General features: G+C 40.5%; 1 protein-coding gene across 2 annotated transcripts; it reads left to right on the forward strand.

The window, feature by feature from the left end:
* The first annotated feature begins 6,765 nt into the window (after positions 1 to 6,765).
* LOC111169570 (melanoma-associated antigen B10-like) lies at positions 6,766 to 7,720 on the forward strand. 2 transcript variants are annotated; one of them, XM_089903887.1, is made up of 2 exons: positions 6,766 to 6,852; positions 6,956 to 7,720. In XM_089903887.1, the coding sequence occupies exons 1-2, from the start codon at positions 6,766 to 6,768 to the stop codon at positions 7,718 to 7,720; spliced, it is 852 nt and encodes a 283-aa protein (XP_089760013.1). The 2 variants fall into 2 exon arrangements, with proteins under 2 accessions (XP_089760013.1, XP_089760014.1); XM_089903888.1 differs by having other exon boundaries at positions 6,766 to 6,840; positions 6,950 to 7,720.
* Positions 7,721 to 20,343: the final 12,623 nt, after the last annotated feature.

The following is a 20,343-nucleotide window of genomic DNA, read 5'->3' on the forward strand; positions in this document are numbered from 1 at the left end:
AAATCACCTGCCTCTCCCCTGATTTAGAGCCTCCCAATCCCCACAGATATCCCCTGTCTGTCCCATCCTTGACTATGGAATCCCTCTGATAACAACAGCCCCGTCCATGTGGTTGTTCACTTTGGCAGTGAAGTTTAGACGTCTGCTCATCTGCTCTGGGCCCTTCCCCTACACTCAAAGTTTTTTCCAAATTGGCCTGTGAGTAGAGTCTGGTTTGGCACAGGATCTACGGGTTATTGGAAGATAACCCTGAAGTTAGGGAAGAGATTTTAGAAAGCGGATGAGGTTAGTAAGAAAGGAGAATTTAACCTGGGATTTATTTGAGACTGACCACTGAATCCATACACTGAAGAGTGAGCTTAACTAAGTGGCCAAGAACCAAAGCTTCTTTCCTAAGTGGTAGATGAGGAAGGACCATGTCACAACCATCTGCAGAGGCTGGATTCCTAAGAACTCAGGTTTTTAGGAGGATTTAGTATTTTTCTATTGCTGACAAACAAATTGCCATAAATTAAGGGACTTACAACAACACACATTTATTATCTCACATTTCTGTAGATGGGATATATGGGTGGGCTATGCTGTTTGCTTTGTTCAGGGCTACACAAAGCCCAAATCAAGCTGTTGGAGACTGGGTTCTAATTGGTAGGTGCTGAAAAGAATTGCATTCCACTCTCACTCAGGTTGCTCTCAGAATCCAGTTCTATGAAGAATTCAGTTCTTTGTGGTTATAAGACTGAGGCCGTTTCCTTGCAGACTGTCAGCCGGAGATGCCATAGTTCCTCTAGGCCTTCCTTCAGTCCTTGCAAATGGGCCCCTGCTTCTGAAACAGCACATTGCATCTGTCTCTTGTGGAAACTCCTACTTTCCCCTCTGCTGCATCTCTCTTCTGCATCCAGCCAGAGAAAAGTTCTCTGCTTGTAAGGGCTCATGTTGTTTGATTGGGCCCACCCAGATAATTCAGTATAACCTCCCTATTTTAAGGTCCATTCCATAATTTTAATTACATACACTAGGTGCCTTTGGCTATGTAACATGACATATTCACAAATTTCAGAGATAAAGCTATGGGCATTATGTGGAATGACTATTGAGTCTACCACTGAGGTAGAATATGTCTCCTTGGTGGAGATGCCAGCTTTAATAAGAAAAAGAAACTGACCATCATTTTCCTGAGTCTTGTCTGTATCTGCTCCAGAGGAAAACCCTGCTTTTCCAGTGTGCCTAGAGACATCTGTACAAGTGTTCAGGCATGTTCAACAGGTGGTGAATAGCAGAGACTCACAACTATGATTTTTTCATGCAGCAGAAGGAAGAAGAAAAATCTCAGTGTATTGAGATTATAGAGGTTACTGAAAAGGTCAGTGTAGAACGGTGCTAAGAATGAAGAAGGGTGCATCCTCCCTGCTGAGATTTATGAGATCCTTTTGAAAGCTGAGGTGACCCTGTATTTGAAAAACACAGGTCACATACTGGCACTGGAAAAAGTTGTTGAATTGCAAGGAAATTTGATCTTCCCAGAAAATCCTCCAGGAATGACGAGGGCTAATGTCATAACAAATTTTAATAGCTGCTCTTTTTTGAGCAACTACTGTGTGACAGTTAATGGGAACGTCTACAAGTGCTCATTTACTTCGTGTCCTACTCTCCATCCTTGTAGTTCATATGGAGACTACACGCACAACCACTTGTAGCTAAGAAGGGTCATGTGATTATCCATGACACTGAAATATGAGCAGAAGCATGCTTGTCACCTCCAGACCCAGGTATTTGAGAACCAGTATGTCAACTCCATGCTTCGTGTTTCATTCAGCAGCAAACGCGGAGAGCCTGTGTTGAGATGTGGAAGCTCATGATGGAAGCAGCCTAGATCCCTGAGTCACCTGACAGTGTAGACACCACCACCTCCTGCCAGCACCCATCAGATTTTATGTGCATAAGAAATAACATTTTGTTATGTTAAGCCATTCAGAAATCAGACTTCTCCTACCATATCTCATAAAAATCTTTATCTGAATAATACATACCTACTCTTTCTGTTATTTTTGTTTAAATATCTTAACCAAAAAGGAAATAGGACATATATTCTTGTTTCCAAAACATTCTAACAATAGGAAGAAATCCCAATTCCTCTTCCTTACCATGTTCCTCCAAAATTCATCCTTGCCCAAAGGTAACTGCATTAAAAATTCTTCTGTGTAGTATTTTAGCATTTATTCCAGGCCTAGTCTTACATACCTGTGCTAGAAATTTACACTGTGAGTTTTTAAAATACATGCATAACACTATTGTTCTGACTTTTGCCCTTGTCACTGAATAAAATGAATGCAGGATCTTTCCGTGAGAACATATATAGATTGTGTCGCTCTTTTAACTATGCCCTAGAATTCTAAAGTGTGTATGTGTTGTAATTAATTTAACCATTCTCTTCCTGACAGACACACAAGTTGTTTCTCATTTGTTGCTATGATTAATAGAACTGACATCAACATCATCGAACATCAATTCTCGGGCAAATGTGCATGTTTTATCATAGGAAAGATGTACAAAAGTGCAATTAGATTAAAGTGGAAGGAGTGTGATGATAGTAAATTTTTATGAATATTGGTGATATTCTGTTCCAAGAATGCTATACTAAATTATCTTCTCACATATTTATGTATGTGAATAAATTAAGCTCTCACTGGTATTTTATCAAACTTTTAAATTTTGGTCAAACTTTTGATTGAAAATATAACATCTCACTGTCATTTTAATTTGTATTTCCCTATTTTCTAAATAGATTGAGCAGAAAATTAATTTAGTCCTTCACCCATATAAAGCAGAGTTTCTTCAGTGATATCTTAAGTACCACGATTGCCCTAGGTGCACGCTTTAAGAATTCTGATATGTCAAGTAAATGTTCCCTTTACTTTGAGAAGCAAGGATTTGTCAGAATGATCAGGTGCCAGGAAATGAGCCTGGACAGGAAAACATCACTAAGTGAGGGACAACAGGAGGTTGTTGGGAGGGGTGATGGGGGGATGGGGGGAGTAATTTCCAGAATCCATGAGAGAGATCAAATATTGAAACAAGTCCAGAGAGCCTAGGGCAGCTGGAAGTCGGGGACCTGTATACAGACTTCAGCAAAAGATGGAAAAGGTACAAGGAGGAGAGAAGGTGGAGAATCTGGTGGAGGGTACTGGACAGCTTACATGGAAAGGCTAGGGAATCTCTGGATCATCATTACCACCCTGAAGTTGTAGAGTGGTCTGAGTGGGAAGGTCTGCTGGATCAAAGTACCAGAGGCACACCTGAGAATGCCCCTACCCAATGTCAGGCAGAGTATAGCTAGCTGACCTGTGTCATCCACCAAGTGACGTTATTGACAGATTCTGGGAGGGTACATCTCTTCACTACTCTGGTGGTTCCGTGCACCCTTGCCAGTGTACCAGGGCCGAGAGATGTATTGATGCCTGAGGGAGACGACTATTTCTCCCCATGTATGTGGCCCTCCTACTGCTGAGGGTGAAGCTATGCAAGTGGATGGAATTGGTTGGTGATCCAGGTCAGGTTTTAACTGGGCAAGTATTACTAATGAGTAGAAGGGGGTGTGCAGCTGCAAGGAGGGGGAAACTGGAGGAGGAATTCCCTAAGGCTAATTACCTCAGTGACTCTGGGAATAAAGGGCTGAGTATAGACATGCCTTGAAAAACAACTCTGGTGTTATCCCCAGCTTGGACTGCCTCCATGGTTCCTGATTTCTTTGCACACCAGAGGGCAGAAGTACTTTGGCTCTGTTTGGTGGTCTGTGTTGCTACCAGATACTGACTGGAGTTGGGGCTGGTCCACAATGCAAACATTTACAGGGTAGATGGAGAACAATGTAGTCTGTGTAGTTCCTTGTTAAATGGACTGTGGATGACAGATATATGTGGAATCCAAAGCTATATCTCTCTTATGGTAATAACTCTTATGGTTTAACTTGATTGAATTAAAATTAAAAAAAGAAAATTCTGTGCCAGCCATTCCTGAAATCATCACAGTGATCTGTAGTAAATATAGTAAAATCAAACTCTGAAGTGAGGACAGTGGACCAGCCTGTCAGTTTCAGGCTGGCCGATGGAGGAAACCCAGGCCCTAACAAAATTAAAGGTGAGGACTCTGAATGAGGTCAGAGGGACCAGCCATTCCAGAACAGAAGGTGCCACCATACAGAGGCCCATCCCTGTTGTTAGCCTTGGGAAGCTCCAGAAAGCGTGGCTGGAAATGGCTTCCCTTGAATTCAGTCTCTGGTGTCTAAGGGATGTGAACACTTTGATCTGAGGTGGGCAGCATCAGGTCAGCAGAGGGAAGAGTTCCTGTCTTGCTTGGAGTTTAGGTAAGGTCCCTGATTTAGTTTGAGGGGACCCCGCACTCCAGAAGAGTGGACCCCAGGGACTCACCCCTGCTTTCAGTCCTGACAAGTTCTGTGCAGGGATTTCCTAAAGTAGTGCCTTCTGCATTTCCCCTCTGGAGACTCAGAAAGTTGGGGGCATTGGACCTGAGTGTCAGCTCAATGGAGAGTGGGTCCCAGGCACTAACAGAAGTAAACATGAGAATTCTGTTTGATTTCTGAAGGAACCCCAGAACATGTGGGCAGCAGAGTGGCCTGCTCCTGGTTTCAGCTCTGGGAAACCCCGGTATGGCTATGAGGCTCAAGAAGTCCCCTCACCTCACCCTTTGAAACCTGGAGAGCGATGTATGGAGGGCCTTGGTTTCAGTCTAGTTAACCAGAGGGAGGATACACAGGATCAGGCAGGAATTAAAAAAAAAAAAAAACCCTATGTGAATTCCAAGCGAATCCCCACCCGTAGAACAAGGTTGAACCCATAGAACCCCGCCCCCTCGCCCCATGTCAGTCCTGGGAGACCCCAGGCAAAGCTGGCTGGAAGTGGTGCACTCTGATATCTGCCTTGGGGTCTCAGGGAAGTGAAGGCATAGGTCTGAGGGGAGCGGTGTCTTGTACGCTAAGGGAGGCACTCTGGGCTCTGCCTGGAATTACAGGAAAGATCCTGAGTTAGATGTGAGGGTACCGCCCGTCGCAGACTAGAGAGGCTCCCAGAGAGCCCCGCTCCTGCTATCAGCCCTTAAAGAAACCAAGCAGGAATGTAGCAACCTCTGAGAACCTTCTAAATTCCCTCTGAGGGGCCTAAGGCAGGTGAGGGCGGTGAGACCAGGGTGTCAGCTTCAAACTAGCAGAGGGACAAGTCCCAGGCCCTAAAGGAGTAAAGGCAAGGACCCTGGGCAAAGTCTGAGGGAACCACCCGCTCCAGCACATAGGTGGCCTCGCAGAGCCCAAGCCCCTTTTGCCGGCCGCGGCGAGGGGCCTAGGTAGGGGTAAGGATGTGACGCGGGCCAACTTCTGCCTGTGGTGTCTGAGGAGGCAGCATCAGGTCAGTCCAGGGAAAAGCTCCAGGCTCTGTGTGGAATTACGGTAAAGACCCAGAGTTGGGATTGAGGGGACTGGCCAGTCCAGATTAAAGGTGTCCCCAGAGAGTTCCACCCTGCTCTCAGCCCTGAGAGAACCTGGATGGCAATCATCTGACAGAACGACCTGTTAAGTATTTTCGAAATTTCCCCTGAGGGGATGAGGGCAGAGCAGGGTGTCAGCTTCAGACCAACAGCGAGACGGGTCCCAGGCCCTAATGGGGGTAGAGGCGACATCTGTCTCTTGGTGTTCCGGGGGGAATGAACACTCGAGAATGGGAGGAGGATGGCACGGCGTTAGGGGGAGGTGCTCCCAGGCCCCGCGGCCTGTTACAGTGAGGGCGCCGAGTGAGGTCTTGGGGAACTCCCACCCCCGACAAAGGGGGCCTTGCAAAGCCCCACCACCGCCGTCAGCCCTAAGCAGCCTCCCATAAGGGGCGAGGCCGAGGCATCCCCTCGTGTGCTCCTCGGGCACTCTCACCAAGACGAAGTCTGGTCTGAGACGGCAGCCTCATGGTCATTAAAGGGAGGGAATCCAAGCTTTTCCAACCGTCAGTGTGAGGATCCCGAGTTAGGGCCGGGGGGACCACCTGCCTCAGAACAGTGGGGGTCACAGAGAATCCTATCCATGTCATTAGCCCCGAGGGTACCTGGGGCAGATAGGTTAGACTGAGGCCTCCCTAACCTCCTCCTCAGAACTTTCAGGATTTGAGGGCCTTGCTCTGAGAGTATAGGTCTTATGTCAGCAGGGGGAGGAGTCCTAGGCCCTACCAGAAGCGAAAGTGAGGGCACTGAGTGAGGACTGAGACGGCTAATCATCCAAGGATAGAGAGGGTCCCACAGAGCTCTGTGTTCTCTTCCCTGTGCATTCCCAGGCAAGTGTGGTATAATGAAGTTCTGCTCATTTCCATCTCTGGGGTCTCAGAGCGATAAGGACTTTGAAATGAGGGGTCAGCATCAGACCAGTAGAGCACAGGAACCCCAGGGCTTGCCAAAAGTGAAGTGATGACACTCTGTTCGTTAACTCGGAACAGAGCCACTGCTCTAAGCCCCAGTGAGCCCCAGGCAGATTTGGTAGGTAGGAGCTAAGGTACACCCTAGTTATTTCCACAGGGTCCTCAGGGAAGAGGCAAATTAGAGAATAGGAACTTTGTGGGCTCCTAGAACAGTGCCCTCAAGGAAACCTACAGAGGCGGCCTTCAGTAGAGGCCAAGGCTGTATCTATCTCCCTGTTGAAGTGGCCCAGCAATCTCATCCTCTTTCCTTTAGGTCACTGAGTCACCTGCCACTTGCCTGCTGCTTTTGTTGAAAGTCACCATGCCTCGGGGTCAGAAGAGTAAGCTCTGTGCCCAAGAAAAACGCTGCCAGGCCCTAGACGAGCCCGAGGATCTGGTAGGTGCTCAGGCCACTGTGAGAGTGGGAGAAGAGTTCCCGTCTTCTTCCTCATTGCAAAGCTATTTCCCAAAACTCACCTATTGCTTGGTCATGTTGCAATCCACAGGGTCAGAGAGCCAGAGCTGTTTCATACACTGAGCCCATCTACAGAGGCCATATGGATGAGAAGGTGGTTATACCGGTGTACTACCTGTTGTACAAGCATCTAATGAAAGAGCCTATTACCAAGGCAGATATGCTGAGAAATATAATCCAGATTTATAGGAATCACTTCCTTGAGATCCTCAAGAGAGCTTCTGAGCACCTGGAGATGATCTTTGGCCTTGACCTGAAGGAAGTGGATCCCTACTGGCACATCTATGTCCTTGTCAACAAGCCAGAACCAAGCTATGATGCAAACCTGAGTGATGATAAAGAGGTTCCCAAGACAGGCCTGTTGATGGCTGTTCTGGGTGTGATCTTGACTAAGGGCAATTGTGCCACTGAGGAGCAAGTCTGGCAAATATTGAATGTGATGGGGTTATATGAGGGGAGGAAGCACTTCATTTTTGGGGAGCCCAGGAAGCTTATCACCAAAGATTTAGTGCGGGAAAGGTACCTGGAGTGCCGCCAGGTGCCCAACAGCGATCCTCTGTTCTATGAGTTTCTGTGGGGCCCAAGAGCCCACACTGAAACCGGAAAGATGAAAGTGCTGGAGTTTGTGGCCAAGATCCATGATACGGTCCCCAGTGCCTTCCCATCCTGGTATGAAGGGGCTTTGAGAGATGAGGGAGAGAGAGCCCGAGCCAGGGCTGCAGCCAGGGCTGGCACTGCTGCCCTGGCCAGCGTGCGCTCCAGGGCCATAGCCAGCAGCTCCTCCCACCCCAATAGAGTCTGAGGCAGATTCTTCAGTTTGTTGTTAAAAAGAGAAGTCCACATTCTAAGTAGTAGAAGGTTGGGGTGGGGCTGCAGACAACATAGTGTATAACATATATTTGTGTTTCTGTTCTATGTAGTAACTTGGATAATTTTTTAAAATATTGTTCCTTTTAATAGAAGGTTTAAGTAGCTTCATAATCCAAATCTATGAGTGATGTTGCTCAAACACTGATGGCTGTGAATGAGATTTAAGAGTAAGAGTTTTATTATTTTGTAAAACTAATTGGAAAAGTTCTACCTTATTTAGTAATTTGGAATAAGATAACATGGCAATAGACAAGGCATTTCCTTGGAAATGTGAAAAACTCAACAATGTAATAGTTGGGGTCAAGAAATAAATAAAAGATGATAAATTCTTGGCTTCATTTATCACTTTTGGTCTGTTATTTCATAACATGATATATATATATAAATAAAATAATATTGTAATAAATATTATTGTAATAATAATATTTATTATTATTAATATTGGAGAAATAATATTGTAATAAATTAGACCTCTTTTTCAGTGGCCCACTTTTTTCTCCCTTAACAATAATTAAGCATCTAATCTTTGCAAAGCTCCCTGTTAGTATGGGGAATACTAAGATGAACAAGAACCATTCCTGCCCATAGAATTTTAAAGTAGAATTTTAAAGTCTTGGAGCAGCTATGACGTTAGGAATATTGTAAGATATTCCCTACCACTAAAAGGACAAGTCAAAAGATGGTGTGAGGACTTGGGGGTTTTAATTGTAGTGAAATGTAAATATCCCATGGTAAAGGGGTTTGAGACCTTGGGAAACTGCAAGCCCTTCAGTGGGAGGTAATTTTAATTAAGCTGGGTGGTGGGTCAGATGAGTTTGTTTGAGCGGTAGGCAGAGACTAAAATCTCAGATGATGTGTCTCAGATTGAGAGACTAAAGCCTGGAATGGAAAGCTGCTTTTAGCAGTTGCTTCAAGACCATGTATAAAGCAGAGCAATCTTCACCTGGGGCGGAAGTGGAAGAGGGCCTGTGCTCTTTTTCCAGTGTGGGGGAACACAGTCCAAAAAATAGGTGATTTGTGCACATTATAACAATGGAGTGTCTGAGAAGTAAGGGTGATACTTATATGAGGCGGGATGCTCAGAAGCCACTGTGCTGGCAATCTTTGCCTTGGGCTGGGAGAGACATAGTCCATCCAATAGATGGGCATTTTAATTAGGTTATCTGGGATGTAATTTGGTAAACTCTAAGCTAGAACTAGATTTGTGATGGAGGTAAAGTAATTGCAAACACAAGTGTTTTGGATGGAAGGGAAGATATAAGGGAGGGATGGAAATAGACTTTGACACAAATTTCAGGAATTTTGAGTTGCATCAAACTGGGTAGGATCCCCCACACCAGTAATAAATAATATATCCTAAGAAAATTTATACAGCAAGTAACTTAGTTTAACATGCTAAGCAACATATTGGCTGATTTCTTATGCCATATCCTAGAGAGCTACAAATTCTATGATATTTCCTGGATTAAAAAAAAATAAACCAGAGGGGGAGGTTAGTAGGTTTTAGGGTGAAAATAATTATAGTAATAACTAAAGTTTAGTAAAACCCAATAAATGCCAGAGACTGTGCCAGTGTCTTGCATAAGTTACATTCCAACATTCCTATTTACATGATATATGTGAAGCAAGAGCAAGAGGACTACTTATCAAGTCCATTTCACAGATGAAGACTCTGAGGCTCATAGTGTTTTGCAATTTTCCTGAGTTCACCTGGCTTGTAAGTGACAGAGCTGGGACCAGAACCCTGGTCTGAATTCCTCTAGAGCCCACACTGTTCCACCCCTCCCAGCCTGAGGCCAACTTTCTATCTTTTAATTCATTTCTCATTACTCCACAATGTCTCCCGGGAAATAAAAAAAAGAAGGTATCTGCAGCCAATGTACTAAACCCAGGTGTATTAATAAAGTGAAAATGAGAATTAAACACCAAGTGAGGACTATCTATGGCCTGCATTTGCCTAAGGTTCTCCTGCCCCTATCCACAGGGTTCTTTTAGGGCTGATTCTACCCAATGCTGGTACATGGGACCAGATCCAGTCCTTTCCGAATTACATCACTCTTCCCCTGGGTCTTCCCCAGTGTGCCCTCATGCCCACATCTGGATCCTAACCTGCTGTCCAGCTCTCCCCTGCTTCCTTTTATAAGGCTGCACTCTACTCCCAGTGGAACAGAAAACCCAGAATCACCCACCTTTCCCCTGATTTAGAGCATTCCAACTCCCTGCAGACATCCCGTCTGTCCCATCCCTGACTGTGGAATCTCTCTTCTAGCAGCAGCCCCAACCACTGTTGTTTACTTTGGAGGTGAAGTTTAGAAGTCTGCTCATCTGCTCTGGGTGCTTCCACCGCACTTTCAAAATTTTTTCCAAATTGGCTTGTGAGTAGATTAGGCACAGGATCTACAGGTTCTTGCAAGATAAATCTGAAGTTAGAAGGTTTTAGAAAGCAGACAATGTTAGAAAGAAAAGAGAATTTAATCTGCTGACTTATTTGAGACTGGCCACTGAATCTGTACACTGATGAGTGAGCTTAACTAAGTGGTAAAGAACCAAAACCTCCCTTCTAAATGGTAGATGAGGAAGGACCAAGGAAATCACTGGGTCACAACCATCTGCCTAGACTGGATTCTAACAGACCCTGTAGCCCTTCCAGAAGTTTATGCCAGTATTCCACATATTGCCACAAATTTAGCAGTTTACAACAACACAAATTTATTCTCTCACATGTCTGTGGGTAAGAAATCCAAGTTGCTTCTGCTGGTTTCTCTGTTCTGGGTTTCACAAGGCCCAAGTCAAGCTTTCAGCTGCCAGACCTCTCCTCATGAGTTCTGGGAACAATTTCCTTCCAAAAGCATTCAGGTTGTGGCAGAACCCAGTTCTTTGTGATAATAAGACCAAGGCCCTGTTTTCTTGCTGACTGTCAGCTGGAGCTGCCATAGTTTCTCTAGACCTCTCCCCCGTCCTCACATGTGGGCCCATATATTTTGAGTCAGCAATTAAACTTTGAATCTTTCTCACGCTTGGCATTTCTTGAACTTCCCTGTCTGCCACATCTCTCTTCTGCAGCAAGCCAGAGAAGGTTCTCTGCTTGTAAGGGGTCAGTCATTAGATTACCTAGGGTCCAGCCAGGTATTCCAGTATAATATCTTTATCTTAAAGTCGCTTGCATAACCTTACCACATCTGCAAAGTGCCTTTGGCCATGTAACATAACATATTCACAGGTTTCAGGGATAAGGTATGGGCATCTTCATGGAGCAATTATTCAGTCTTCCAACAATATAGAACATAATCTCCCTGGTGGACATGCCATCTTTGATAAGAAAAAGAAATTGACCATCATTTTCCTGACTCTTGCCTGTATCTGCCCAAGAGGAAAACCCTGGTTTTCCAGTGTGCCTAAAGACACCTGTACAAGTGTTCAGGCATGTTCATCATGTGATGGGCAGCAGAGGCTCACAAGCTGTGATTTTTGACCATGCAGAAAAAAGAAGAAGAAAAGTTTCAGTGTATTGAGACTACTGTAAAGGTAAGTGCAGAAAGGTACTATTTAGTGACAAAAGGTGACCGACACTTCCCTGCTGAGATTTACAGTGTCCTTTAGAAAACTGGTGTGAGCCTGTATCTGAAAACACCTGTCACATAGCAGACACTAGAAAAAGTTGGAGTGTTGCAAGGCAATTTTTGCCTTCTTAGAAACTTCTCCAAGAATGAAGAGGGCTTTTGTATACAAATTGTAAGCGTTGTACTTTACTGATGATCTCCTACTCCATTAACTGTTTGTGGAGAGATTGCAAGACTGTATCGTCCAGTCCACTTGTATTAGAAAGGGTTTTGTGACTACCCTTGCCACTGAAATATGAACAGAAACAATGTTTGTCCTTTTCAGACCAAGGCATTTGACAGTGTGCTACCTCGATGCTTTCTGTTCAATTAAGCAGCAAATATGCAAACCTGTGCTGAGATTTGGATCCATACGGTGGAAGCAGCCTGGATCCCTGGGTCACGTGACAGCAGAGACACTGGCTAACCCAAGGCAAGCTTTATGTGTAGGAGAGACAAACTTTTGAAGTGTTGTCATTCAGGTTTCCGGCTTCGTCCTACATTTCTGCTAACAGATACTTTATCTGAATAACACACAGCTACAATTATTTCTGTTGTCCGTCTTACTTAAATATACTAATTACAATAGAAATACTGCATATATTCTTGATGCTAGAAAAATATGGATGAATCCAAATCCCATTCCTTATTTCATCCTCCAAAATTCAGACTTACTCACAGGTAACCATAATTTTTCAATGTTTATATATTATATTAAAATATATTCTGGGCTTTTTTCTTACATAGATATAGTACGAAAATTCAATGTGAGTTTTTTAACACACATAGATAATGATGTAAATATTGTTTTGCCTCTCATCCCTGTCACTTAATGAAATGAGCGCAGGATTTTCTGTGAAAGCACATATGGATCCATCTCAGTCTTTTAACTACCCCCAATAATTCTAAAGTGTGTATGTGCCATAATTAAATTAACCATTCTCCTTCTGATGGGCACATAAGTTGTTTTCCATTTGTTGCTATAACTAATAGAACTGATACCAACATCGTTAAATATAAATTATTGGGCAAATGTGTATTTTTTCTTATGGAAAGACATAGAAATGAACATTGGGTTGAAGTGGAAATAGTGTATTGATTGTAAATTTTTATGACTATCACTGCTATTCTGTTTCAATAATACTGTACCAATTTCTACTCTCACATATTAATGTATATAAATATCATAAACTCACAAGCATTTTATTTGATCAACTTTAAATGTTGATCAATCTTTTATGTGAATATATATCCTCAATGTTATTTTATTTTGTATTTCGATTTTCTAATTATTTTACTCAAAAAATAATTCCTCATTAATTAATTCCTCATCCATACAAAGCAGGATTTTCATAAGGTATCTTGAGTACTGGGATATCTCTGGGTACATATTTTAAAACTCTATGTCAATAAGATTCTTTTCAATTACTTTAAGAAGCAAGGATTTGGTTAGAATGACTAGATCTCCAGGAAGAGTCTAAACAGGATATCCTCAACTAGTAAGGAGCACCAGGAGGCCTGAGGGGTAAAGAAATTTCCAGAATCCATGAGAGAGGCCACATACTAAACCAAGTCCTGATAGCCCAGGGCAGGCTGGCAGTCAGGGTTCTGAATTCAGAGCTCGGCAGATAGTGGAAAAGGGAACAGAAGGACAGAACATGGGGAATCTTGGAGGGTCCTGGCCAACTTCCATGAAAAAGCTTAGAAAATCTATGAATCATTACCACCTTAAAGTTGTAAAGCCATCTGAGTGGGTAGATCTACTGGATGAAAGGACCAGAGGCTTGCCTGATACCCCTCCCTACCTTAGAATCTCCCCTGCTCACTGTCAGTCAGGCAGAGTATAGATAGCTCCCCCTTGTCAGGCAGTGATAATACTAATGAATTCTGGGAAACCTACATCTCTTCACTACTCTGGTGGTTCTGTGCATCCTTGCCAGTGTACTAGGGCTGAAAGCTCTCTTGATGCCTGATGACAAAAGCTATTTCTTCTGTGTACAGAGCCCTTCCAGCACTGAAGTTGGGGCTAGAACATTAAAAAATAATCTAGATGCTATCCCCACCTTAGACTGCCTCCCTTGGTTCCTGAGTTCTTTGCAGCCATAAGGCAAACGTGTATTCGGTAGTCTATGTTGCCACCAGATACTCTCTGGGGTAGACAGCTGGCACCAGGTATGTAAACATTTTGCAGACTGGGTGGAGAGAATCATTGCAAATGGTGCAGACTGGGAGTTTGGGATTGACATGTACACACTGCTATGCTTAAAATAGATAACCAACAAGGACCTACTGTAAAAAAAATAAATTAAAAAAATGACTGGAGTTGATATGTGATGTCCAAGTTGTTGTAATAACTCCAGATTGATTGAATTAAACATTAAATTAAATTCTGTGTTAGCTATTCTCAACATTTTCAATAGTTTTCTAATTATAGAAAAGTTGCAAAGGTAGTACAGAGAGTTCCCTTATACACAGCACTCACTCTCCCCTATTCTTAATATCTTACATTAGTATGATAAATTTGTCATAACTATTGAACCAATATTGATACCTTACTAGTAGCAAAAGTCCATACTTCATTCAGTTTTCCTTCATTTTTTTCCTAATGTCCTTTTTCTGGACCAAGATCCCACCCACAATAGCACATTGCATTTAGACATCACTTCTCTTAGGCTCTTCTAGACTGTGACAGTTTATCAGACTTTCCTTATTTTTAATGATCTTGACAATTTGGGGGAGTATTTGTCAAGTATTTTGCAGAAGGTCCCCTCTATCGGGATGTCTTTGATATTTTTCTCATGATTAGACTGGCATTATGGGTTCTTAAGAGGAAGGCCTCAGGAATAAAGTGCCATTTTCATCACATTATATCAAGGGCACACTATCAACATGACTTAACAACTGATGATATCACCTTGTTCACCTACCTAAGGTAGTGTTTGTCAAGTTTCTCCACTGTACAGTTACTCTTTCCTCCTCCTTTCCATACAGTACCCTTTGGAAAGAAGTCACTATGTTCAGCCCACACTTAAGGGGTGGGGAGTTATGCCCCACCTCCTTGAGGGTGGAGTAGCTATATAAATTATTTGGAATTATTCTCTACATAAGATTTTTCTATTCTCTCTGATTTATTTATTCATTCAGTCACTTATATATAGCAATGTAGACTCATGGGTATTTATTTTATACTTTGGGTTATAATACAGTATTAGGTTTATTTTCCCACTCATGTTGTTCCCTTGCTATTAGAGTCTTGTTGCTTTTAAGCCCTCTCAGAAGATAGAGCTTAGAAAATGTCTGTATACTAGCCCATGTACCCATATATATCTATAATTATTTATACATCTGTCCATTTGTATCTATATTAAGGTACACATGAGTCATACTGATGTCTCCAACTCTAATCTAGTATCACGTTGATTCATTCTAGCCTTCCCCCCTGCTTACCTTTGTGAGAAAATTGGCTCCAACTATCCGTATACTTATTTACTCAATCCCAGTATACACGTATATTGATTTCAGATTGTTAGCCCATACTCTTCTAAGAACCTTACCAACTAGAATACAGTATCTATATACAGTTCCTTTTTTCTTTAGTCTTACAGTATCCACTCATTTCCAAAGTTACTTAGGTCAGCACTCCTTTTCCCCATACTCTTCATTGATGTTATTTCATACGTTTGTAAACAGCTAGATTTTTTTTTTTTTTTTGTCATAGTCTGCATTCCATCCTGGGGTACCTAGATCTCTGAATTGATTTTTTATTTGCATACGTTAAGGTTCACTCTTTGTTCTCTAATGTTCTATGGGATTTAAAAAATGCATAGTGTCTCATATCTATCCTTACAATATCATAAAGATAGTTTTACTATCCTAAAAAATCCCCTGTACTTCATTTGTTCAACCACTTCCCCCCTGACAAAAAAACGTCTAGAAACTACTGGCCTGTTTTTTGTCTCTGTTGTTGTCTTTTCCAGGATATCTTACAAATGGAATCATATAGTATGCAGTATTTTCAGACTGGCCTCTTTTGCTTAGCAATATGCATTTAAGGTTCATCCATGTTATCCCGTGAATTAGGAGTTGATAGTTTATTACTTTTTATTGCTGAATAGTATTCCATTGTATGTATGTACCACAGATAATTTATTCACTCACCTATTAAAGGCATCTTGGTTTTTGGTAAGGTAATTATGGATAATGCTGCTATAAGCATTTATATACAGTTATTTGTGTTGACATTAAGTTTTCAATTCAATTGGATAAACAGGAGCACAATTTCTGGATTGTATCAGAAAAACATGTTTAGCTTTTTAAGAAACCACTAACCTGTTTCCAAAATAGCTGCATCATTTTGCATTTTCAACATCAATGTGTGAGAGATCCAAATGCATCCTTGCTAGCCTTTCAGTAGGTGTTCACTGGTAAAAAATTGTTGTTTTAACTTGCATTTCCTTAGTGCCAAATTGTGTTGTGCATCCTTTCATATGTCCATTTATCATCTGTCTATCTTCTTTTGTGAGATATTTGTTGAGATCTTTTGTCCACTTTTAAAATAAGGTAATGTATTATTTTTGTAGAACATCTGTAATAACACAAACTGGGAGGCTTACAACAAAAGGAGTTTATTCTCTCACAGTTATGAAGGCCAGAAGTCTGAAATCAAGCTGTCAAAAGAGTTGGTTCCTTCTGGAGGCTCTAAGGGAAGATCCATTTCCAGACCTTTCTTCTACCTTCTGGTACCTACCCAGCAATTCTTGGATGTTCCTTGGCTTGTAAATACATCTCTCCAATCTCTGCCTACACCTCCATATTCACATGCCTTTCCCCTCTATGTCTGTGTCTCAATTCTTCCTCTGTCTTTCTCTTATGGGACCTGTCCTTGGGTAGATCATCCTTAATCCAGGATGATCACATCTTGAGATCTTTAACTTAATTACATCTACAAAGACTTTTTCCAAATAAGGTCACATTCATAGGTTTCAACAGTCTCTTTTTAGAGACACCATTTAAATCACTACTGGTTCCTTGTTTTATTATTGTTGAGTTTTAAGAGCTCTTTGTACATTCAAATACAAGTCATTTATCAGATATGTGATTTGCAAATATTTTCTCTCAATCTGTGGCTTAGTTTTTCATTCTCTTAACAGTATCTTTCACAGAGCAAAACTTTTTAATTTTAATAAAGTCCAACTTATAAGTTTTTTTCTTTTATATATTGTGCTTTTGCTATTGTATCTAAAACTCATCACCACATCCAAAGTCATAGATTTTCTCCTGTATTTTCTTCCAGAAGTTACATAGTTTTGCAATTTACATTTAGATATATACTCTATTTTCAGTTAATTTTTGTGTAAGGTGTGAGGTTTGTGACTAAGTTCATTTTTTCCCATATGAACATCCATTGCTCTAGCACTGCTTGGTGAAAAAAATATTTTTCACTTATTGATATTTGCCTTTGTACCTTTGTCGAAAGTTAGTTGACTATATTTGTGTGGGACTATTTCTGGGCTCTCAATTCTCTGGTTCAACGATCTATTTGTCTATTCTTTCACCAATACTATGCTGTCTTGATTACTACAGCTTTATTTTAAGCCTTGAAATAGGGTACTGTGAGTCTTCAAACTTCATTCTTCTTTTTCAACATTGTGTTGGCTCTTCTAGGACCTTTGCCACTTCATATAAATATTAGAATCAGGTTTTTTTAAATTTCTACAAATAAGTTACTGGGATTTTGATTGGGACTGCATTAAATGTATAGATTAAGTTAGAAATAATTCACATCTTAATAATGGTGAGTCTATCAATTCATTAACAGAGAATATTTCTCCATTCATTTAGATCCTCTTGGTAAGTGTCTTGTAGTTTTCCACAAATCGATTTGGTATATATTTTGTTAGATTTATAGTTAAGTATTTCATTTTTTTGCATTGGTAAATGTTTTTGCTTTTTTAAACTTCTAATTTCAATTGTTAATTGCTGGTATATGGTAATGCAATTATACTGTTATTAGGTCCAGGAGGCTTTCTTTATAGATTCTTTGTGGTTTTCTACATAGACAATCATTTCCTGTGCCAAAAGTATATAATTGTAATTTATCCCTTTCCTATCTGTATACCTTTTTTTTTTTTTTTTTTTTTTTGCGGTACGCGGGTCTCTCACTGTTGTGGCCTCTCCCGTTGTGGAGCACAGGCTCCAGACGCGCAGGCTCAGCGGCCATGGCTCACGGGCCCAGCCGCTCCGCGGCATGTGGGCTCTTCCCAGACCGGGGCACAAACCCGTGTCCCCCGCATCGGCAGGCAGACTCTCAACCACTGTGCCACCAGGGAAGCCCTCTGTATACCTTTTATCTATTTGTTATCGTTTGTCTTGCACTGGATAGGGCTTCCATCATGATATTGAACTGGAGTAATGAGAGGACATCTTTGTTTCATTTCCAGTCTTAGGGGGAAAGCATTCACTCCCTCATTATTAGGTATAAGGTTAGCTCTAGGTTTTATGTACCCTTTATCAGGTTACAGAAATTCCCTTCTAAACCTACTTTTTAAAGTTTTTATCCTAAATGGGTATTAAAAATTTCAAATTATTTTTCTACATCTATTGGTATGATAACATTTTTCTTATTCAGTCTATTATTCTGATAAAATCACTAATTGATTTATAAATGTTATATTAGGCTTGAATTCTGGAAATGAGCCCTACTTGGTAATAATGTATTACTCCTTTTACATACAGCTGAATTCCATTTGCTACTATTTTGTTAAGGATTTTTTTGTCTATGTTCATAAGAGATATTTGTCTGTAGTTTTCCTCTCCAGTAATATATTTATCTGGCTTTGGGCTTAGGGTGATGCTGGCCTCATAAAAAAAAACTGAGAGTGCTTCTCTCTTCTTCTATTTTCTGAAAAAGATTGCAGATGATTTGTATTATTTCATCCTTAAATATTTAATGGAATTCATCAATGAAACTATCTGGGCCTAAAGATTCCTTTATTTAGAAGGTTTTTAACTATTAATTAAATTTCTTTCATAGGCGTAAGGCTCTTCAGACTATCTATTTCAATTTAAATGAGTTTAGGTAGTTTGTGCCTTTCAAGGAGCTAATCCATTTCATCTTTATCAAATTTGTAGACATAGAGCTGTTCATAACGTTCCATTTTGACAAAAATCCTTTTAATGTCTCTGGGATCCAGAGTGGTGATCCCTCTTTTATTCCTGATATTGGTAGCTGATGTCTTCTCTATTTTCTTTCTTGGTTATCCTGGCTAGTGACTTACCAAGTTTATTGATGTCATTGAGGATTTTATGGATTTTCTCTATTGTTTTCCTATTTTAAAATTTCATTTATTTATAATTATTTTTTATTATTTCCTTTCTTCTGCTCATTTTACGTTTAATTTGCTCTTTTTTCTCTAGTTTCCTAAGGTGGGCTCTTAGGTTATTTGCATCAGAGCTTTCTTTTTTTTCTAATATTTGCATTTAATCCTCTAAATTTCTCTCTAGGCAGTAGTTTAGTAGCAATTCACAAATTCTGGTAATCTGCATTTTCATTTTCACTTATTTAAAAAAATTTTTAGATTTCAAGAGAAATTTTAATTTTAAAGAAGAAATCTTTGATATAAATTTTAAAGAAGAAATCTTTGATTTATGAATTATTTATAAGTGTATTGTTTAAGTTATAAATATTTGGGAACTTTCCAGATATATTTCTGTTATTGATTTCTAATGTCTGCTGTGATCTGAGAACATATTTTGTATGATTTGTATTCTTTTAAATTTGTTAAGGTGTGTTTAATGGTATTTTATGGACAGAGATATGGATGAAAATGTGGTGTATACAGTAGGCCCTTATTAGTTATCTATTTTATGTATAGTAGTGTGTATACTGTATAGCACAGGGAACTCTACTCAATACTCTGTAATGGCCTATATGGGAAAAGAAGCTAAAAAAGAGTGGATACATGTGTATATATAACAGATTCACTTTGTTGTAGACCTGAAACTAACACAACATTGTAAATCAACTATACTCCAATAAAAATTTTTTAACAATTTTAAAAAAGAAAGAAAAAGAAAAGTTGGTCTAGCTTGGTGAATGTCACATGTAAGCTTGAGAAGAATGTATATTCTGCTGTTGTTGTTGGATGGAGTAGTGTATGATGTCAATTAGGTCAAGCTGATTGTTAGGATTGCTCATGCCATCTATATATTTGTAATGATGTTCTGACTTCTTCATCTATCAATTACTGACACAGAAGTGTTGATGCCTGCAACTATGACTGTATATTTCTTCTTTCAGTTCAATCAGTTTTTGCCTCATGTATTGTGATGCTCTGTTGTTAGGTGCATATATGTTTGGGGTTGTAATACATTCTCAGATAATTGATCCTTTTATTATTACATAATGTCTCTTCATATCCCTGATATTATTCCTTGTTCTGAAATCTGCTTTGGCTGAAATTTATATAGCTACTTTAGCTTTTTTTGACTACTTTTATCATGGTATATCTGTCTCTATCCCTCTACTTCTTTTTAAGCAGTCTACTCTGAAGTACATTTTGTTGAATTCAAAGGTGAAATGCCTGAGATATAAGAAACTAAAATAAAGTTAGACAAGCATGCATCATGAGACAAACCAGTGATGAGTCCCATTCAAACAAAATCAGAGCAGATACTAGTTCATACCACAACCCCCATGAATGTGTTTCTATTTAATAGAACCGTACATTAACAGTAGCAACACAATGGCCGCAAGAGACCATAAGTGCACTTGAACTTTTAGTTAGTTCTGGCTAGGCTCTGACAAGTCTACCATTCTTTTTTCACCAGCCAAGTAAACAAAAGAATTTATCTGTTAATGTCAGAAACCTTAAAGTTCTTTATTCAGCTGAAAATGACCACAAGTAAGGGTGCATTTTCTAGCTTCCTGCTTCCTCAATACAGATTTGCCTAACAG

The sequence above is a fragment of the Delphinapterus leucas genome, chromosome X, assembly GCF_059928025.1.
Source record: "Delphinapterus leucas isolate spDelLeu-1000000601 "Yukka" chromosome X, BTC_Dleu_Yukka2, whole genome shotgun sequence".
Taxonomy (NCBI): Eukaryota; Metazoa; Chordata; class Mammalia; order Artiodactyla; family Monodontidae; genus Delphinapterus; species Delphinapterus leucas.